General features: G+C 45.4%; 1 protein-coding gene across 1 annotated transcript in view; it reads left to right on the top strand.

Annotated features, from left to right (window-relative positions):
* The first annotated feature begins 241 nt into the window (after positions 1–241).
* Positions 242–6000, top strand: part of ARSJ (arylsulfatase family member J) — a 43507-nt gene continuing 37748 nt past the window's right edge. The window contains exon 1 of the mRNA XM_020802783.3: positions 242–1189. Coding sequence (XP_020658442.3) covers positions 867–1189 — 323 coding nt within the window. The 5' untranslated portion in view covers positions 242–866. The remainder of the gene's footprint in view (positions 1190–6000) is intronic.

Below are 6000 nucleotides of genomic sequence, written 5' to 3'. Positions count from 1 at the left end.
CATATGCTAAGGCTGATTCCCTGGATTCTTGAAATTGGCGTCGGGGGGGGGTTAGTCCCCCTCCAAGAGGGAAGCGGCGGCCACAGAAGCAGTGAGAATAACGGAAGGAAAGGCAGCCGACCCCCGCCACTCCTTCTCCCTCACCTCCTCGGTCTCTGCCTCCGACCTTCGGCGCTGGCCCAGCCTTTTTTTCCCTCGCCGGCCCTTTCCAGAGGAGAAGCGCGCGCGCGTGTAAGCGCGCGGACCGTAGCGGGCGGGCTGGCAGGCGGGCGTTTTGTTTGGCTTTGCTCGCCAGAGATGGGTGGGAAGAAAGAGAGGCGGGAGGGAAGAAGGAAAGCGAAGCGAGAGTGGCTTGCCGGCGCTCAGGCGGCCAGGGGAGACGGTGCCCTTCTCTCCCTCTGCCACCGCCGCCGCCGCCGCCTTCCCGCCCTTCAGGAAAACGGGGGCACTTTTCTGGGACGGGTCTCGCTGTGGGGAGGCGAGGTCGGCGAGGCGCGCTGCAGAGTTAACCCGCGTCCCCCTCACGGGGGTTGAACGCTTATAACCAAGAGTTTGTCTGCGAGGAGGCAGGCCAGGGTTAGGATGGAGCAGGAGGAGGTCATCTTGGCCGGCTGGAGGTTACCCGACGGGTCGGGGATGCTTTGAAAGCGCCGCCGCCTGGCCCACCCACCCCCGACGCCCCTTCGCCCAGGGCGGGACGCTGCTCCGGCCGACCTCGCCTAGGGTGGCGCCCTGTCATGGGCTCGCCATCCCTTCGTCGCTTCTGCGGAAGGGGACCCCCTTGATTCCTAAACCCTCTTCCAGGCGGAGGGGCAAGGGGGGGGGGAAGCGGCTAGCGCTCGACCCGGCGGCTCTGCCGAAAGAAAATGCTAACCGGGGGGTTGCTGGCCGGCGTCTCCGTGCTCAGCCTCCTCACCTACGGCTACCCGGCGTGGGACGCGGTGGGCGATCCAGACCGCTCGAGGAGGAGGGAAGACTTGGGAGAAGGACCGGAGCCGTCGCCCACCGTCTCCCAGCCGCACCTCATCTTCATCCTGGCGGACGACCAGGGCTTCCGAGACGTGGGCTACCATGGCTCGGAGATCAGGACTCCCACGCTGGACCGGCTGGCTGCGGAAGGGGTTAAGCTGGAGAACTACTACGTCCAGCCCATGTGCACGCCGTCCAGGAGTCAGTTCATCACTGGGAGGTGAGAAAGAGTGGTTAACTTTCTTGTGTTGGTGCAATCAGGAGTCTGGTTTCAGTCACCCCTTGAAATAGAGATCAGTATGTATATGCCTCCTGTCTTTTCTCTCACAAGGTATCTCCTGACACCCAGCGTGGTGGCATCTTAAACTCCAGCTGGATTTACTGTACAGATGTTTGTTCAAAAGTAAGTCCCATTGAGTTCATTTGAGGTCCCAGAAAATTCCGAAGATTGCAGCCTTTGCTGTGACACAAGCTTTTGTGAACTTCAGCATCTGATCAAGTGGGTCTGCTAGTCATGGAAGTCAAAGTGTGGTCACATTTACACTACATCTTCTGGGCTTTAACTTCAGTAACAAAGTTGGTTCCTAATTGAGGTCTGAAAGTTTGTGGGTTAATGTCAACTATGAGCAAAAGTATGTGCTGTGTCATATCCATCCTGTGTTAGACAGAGGGCTACCCATTTCCTGCCACAGCAGCTGATTTATATGGATATGGATAAAAGCTCCTAGCCTCTTCAGTCATGTGAAAGCCACCAGCAAGTTAAGCATCACTGTAGATCTTATTTTATTAGGACAGCTTGAGAGGAGGGGAAAGCCGTGTTTTGTACCAGAAGAGGTTTATTTGCAAAGTCAAGTAAAAGTTCAGGCTGAATGATGTAAAATTCAAATGTCTACCTTTTTTTTGTCATGTGCAAATCTCAACACACTTTGCAAATCAGTGAGAAAATCTCTCACCCTACAACTGATCAATGATCAAGAGTTCAGCTGGTCCATAAAGAAGGTACATTTTAAAGTCTGTGACAACCTTGACAAGACATGTTATCAGATCACTTAGCATATCTACACAGTATGGAGGACAGCTTGTACTGTGGCAGTGGTCATCCTCTACTTTGGTCATTAGCCACCTGTGGTACAGTCTCATTTTCACCAATATAATGCATGTGTGGATGCTATTATTATAAAATTGCATAAGAGATAACGTGAAAATTAAAAATGGTTATTTGTCTCATTTCAAGACACACTAACATATTCACAGGTTTATTTTTGCAAGCTTGTTCGGAGATGAAAAACATGTAAATGGATCACATTAGTAAACTATATTTTGTAGCACAATATGCGGAGAGTACCTATCTATTGAGTTCTACTTATTATTTGATGATACTGTACATGGTTTACTGAGTGCCCCTTGCATATAAACCTACACAAATTAGTATATACAGATTAATTATTTACTAAAAAGATAGGGACATGGTGGAGCTGTGGGCTAAACTGCAGAAGCCTGTGCTGCAGGGTCAGAAGACCAGCAGTCGTAAGATCGAATCCACACGACGGAGTGAGCTCCCATTGCTTGTCCCAGCTCCCGCCAACCTAGCAGTTCGAAAGCATGCAAATGCAAGTAGATAAATAGGGACCACCTTGGTGGGAAGGTAACAGCGTTCCATGTCTAAGTCGCACTGGCTATGTGACCACGGAAGATTGTCTTCAGACAAAACGCTGGCTCTATGGCTTGGAAATGGGGATGAGCACTGCCCCCTAGAGTCAAACACAACTGGACAAAAATTGTTAAGGGGAACCTTTACCTTTACCTACAAATATTGTAGTGTCTCCATAGCTTTGAGATAAAGTTTGGTTTATATTCTTTGTAATTCCTGATGTCTTCCTTCCAGTAGAAAGTTAGAAATGTACAGGTGATGTCACCAGAACAGCTAAAATAAAACACGTTTTTGCAATTACAACATTTTAAATGTGCACCCCATTTTACAACCTTATAATTCATTGTGAAAATGGTATATTATACTTCACTATTTTCTTGTTTCATAGTCTGTTACTTAGCATGGTTTGAAATTTGAGCTTTAAGGATCAAATCTACTATGAGGTCTGCTGAACCATGCCAGTTGTCTACTTCAGCTGATTACAATGGCACTGAATGTTGAAGGAAATGCTTATGGGAGACACCTGAAAGGGGTGGTGGTGGGATAGGAATTTTAAATTCAATTAAAATAAACAGTATAATTGCCGTATAATGACATCATCCTTGTTGCATGGCATAAAGTTACACCAACTGGATTTCAGCCATTGTGTGTTACATTTGACACAGAAGAGAACTTTTTGTACCTCCCTTATTCCTATCTGAACACACTATATATTTTTCACAAATAAAATCTCCCACCTTGTGGCTAGTAGAGTAATTACTTACATTGTATTACTGAATCCTCTTAGTTATAGTATGTGTGTTCAGTAGAGGCATTTGCGAAACACTTGTTTCTGGTATCACAATATTATGTTACTGAACAGGACCACTTTGCTATTTTGAATGAAAACAACATCTACGTGCACCTGTGTATACGGTGCAGAGCATGATGAATGGAATTAGCATGGTGTGTGAATGTAAAAATCCACCTTCATGTATGTTAGTATCTGAACATTTATTTTAATAAAATGGCATCTGGCCTTACTTCTGTTGAAACAGTTGGAAACAAAGAGAGAGCCAGATTAGCAGAGGCATCGGTTATTAACAGTTTTGCAGGCTACACCTCCAATTCGCAGTCTGGCAGGCAGTCTATTACTGTATGACAGTAATGCATTCATCTGCCTATGGAGAACTTTTGTCTAGGTGATGATCCATCCACATTAAATTTGGAGAAACTGGAACATTGTCAGGTCTCAGAAGAGAACAACTCCACTCCAAAGAAAGTTAGATTTCCAATCTAGATTGCTAACCATGAAGCACATGCTGTTTAAATTAGGGAAGGAGAGAATTAGAACAAATAGATCAGATGAGGAGAGGGTTGTATATGATTTTTAAAGCAGGTTGTTTTAAGTACATTTCTGAAAACCTAGTTGCTGTGTTTTTGGAAACTATTATAGGAAATCTGAGATCACCTGCCCTTCAGTATGGGTTCCTTTGCAGTCTGTTAGGCTGGCATGAGTCAAACTGCTTTGGTTTGCCATTTTACTTCCAGAGAAAGACAGAGTCCACAGGGAAACAATGTGTAGATTTAGCTTTCGAGTGCACAAGTGTGTTCTTGATTAGTACCCCAGTGTTGGAAGATAAGGAATGATGACTGCGTATTTTTTCCACAGTATAATAATTTTTTTTTTTAAAAAAAAATTATAATTAGCACTTTTATTTGTTTTGCAGGAAAGCAGTTTAAAGTGCTACCTGGGAGGTGAGCTACTAAATACTGTGTCCTGTCATCTGCATCAAAGCCCTTAGCTGTCGCAGTCATGCACAAGCACATAGTAGTTGTCTTGAGGCTGCACAGATATAATGGACATAGGATGCAAATCCTGCCAGGAAATTCAGTGCAGCTTTCTATCACTCCTAGCATCCCCTTGCAATCTGGAAATTCTTGGTACAACAGGAGATCCGACAGTATGCCAAAGTTGCAACACTTTGTTCTTTCAGTGGCAGGAGGCTGAACACAATCAGTGACAAGCGCTTCATTTTCCTGAAGGTGTTAAACACTTCAGTCATAAGTGGTATAACTGTCTTTGATTTAAACTTGAATTATTGTGAGAGGGGGGGAAAAGAATCCTGTGAGGTCTGGTCAAAGAAACAGAATGATAATTTTGAGGATAAAAGGAAGGTTTATCCTGTAGGTTTCTACAGGTTTGACCTTGGGAGATAAGAGCAATTACCCATCAAATGAGTCTTGGGAGCCCTCCCTTGCATTCTGCCAAATCATGAAATGGCTTTACTGCCAAAGAGCTGACATCATGAAGCTCATAGAGGAACCTTGAATCACTCAGCCATTCATGACCTAGGCTTTTTCACAGGCTGTTTTGTGAAATGAATGGTGAGGAAAGGACTAAGCATGCCATCTGGGCTCCTTGAAAGGCACCCATGCAGCAAATAAATATTCCAATTTTGTTAGCACAGCAAGCTCTACTGCTTTGTTCTCTTGACTAACAAGTAACAGTCTTCATGAATATATAGTGTACATATGTGTGTGTGTGTGATTGCATGTTATCTGCAGTGATGCACAGCAGAAAGGCAGTTAAGAAAAGGAAAGCCAATTAGATTTGCATAAGCCGGGAAGTCAGGAAAGTTTTAAGGATCATATTATACTTTTGTACTCTTAAAGAGCAGGCCGGGTTGGTGGGGCTCGTCAGCCATGGAAGGCAGCCCATCTAGGAGAAGGAAAACTCCAGTCTCAAACCTCCACTGCCTTGTGGCTATATCCACTCATGGAAAAGGCTACAGGAGTTAACCTAGGGGCAAAATCCGGAGCTGGAGTCCCGAAGGCAGTTCGTGTCGTTCTGCCAACTCCTGCGACATTGCTGGAACCAGTTGTATTGGCTCTTGCCTTTCCATTGGACCATTTCAGCAATGTGGAGAGGGGGGATCTGCTGCTTGGGTAACAGCCTATCCTCCATATTACCTTACCCGGGCTTCATGCTCTGGAGAGGACACTCCTCAATTCAGAGCATGTTACCATAGTCTCTCGAGATTGAAGGATGCCTATGATCTGTTTTTATCTAGCACATGATCTGTGCTAGATCCAAGCATGATATTTGCTAGTTCTACTATAGTACCCACAAGTGGAATTATTCCCACATTATTAGCTTGATACAGTGCCTGGGCAATAATCAAGTTTGGGACATGTTTGCATTTATTCGTATCTTAATACAGTTGTTATTTTTGCCAGCAATGTGACTGTACACTACACAAACTCTGGCCTCAGTATTAAACAGCTCTTTTATGTCTGAATGTTGCAGACCCAGATCTCAGAAATAATACTTTTTTTGGACCACAACATCCTAGCTTGGGGATTCTGGGTGCTGCAGTTAAAGAAAGATATTTTTCAGA

This window comes from Pogona vitticeps, chromosome 5 (assembly GCF_051106095.1).
Source record: "Pogona vitticeps strain Pit_001003342236 chromosome 5, PviZW2.1, whole genome shotgun sequence".
Lineage (NCBI taxonomy): Eukaryota > Metazoa > Chordata > Lepidosauria > Squamata > Agamidae > Pogona > Pogona vitticeps.
This window is presented reverse-complemented; position numbering and strand designations above follow the sequence as displayed.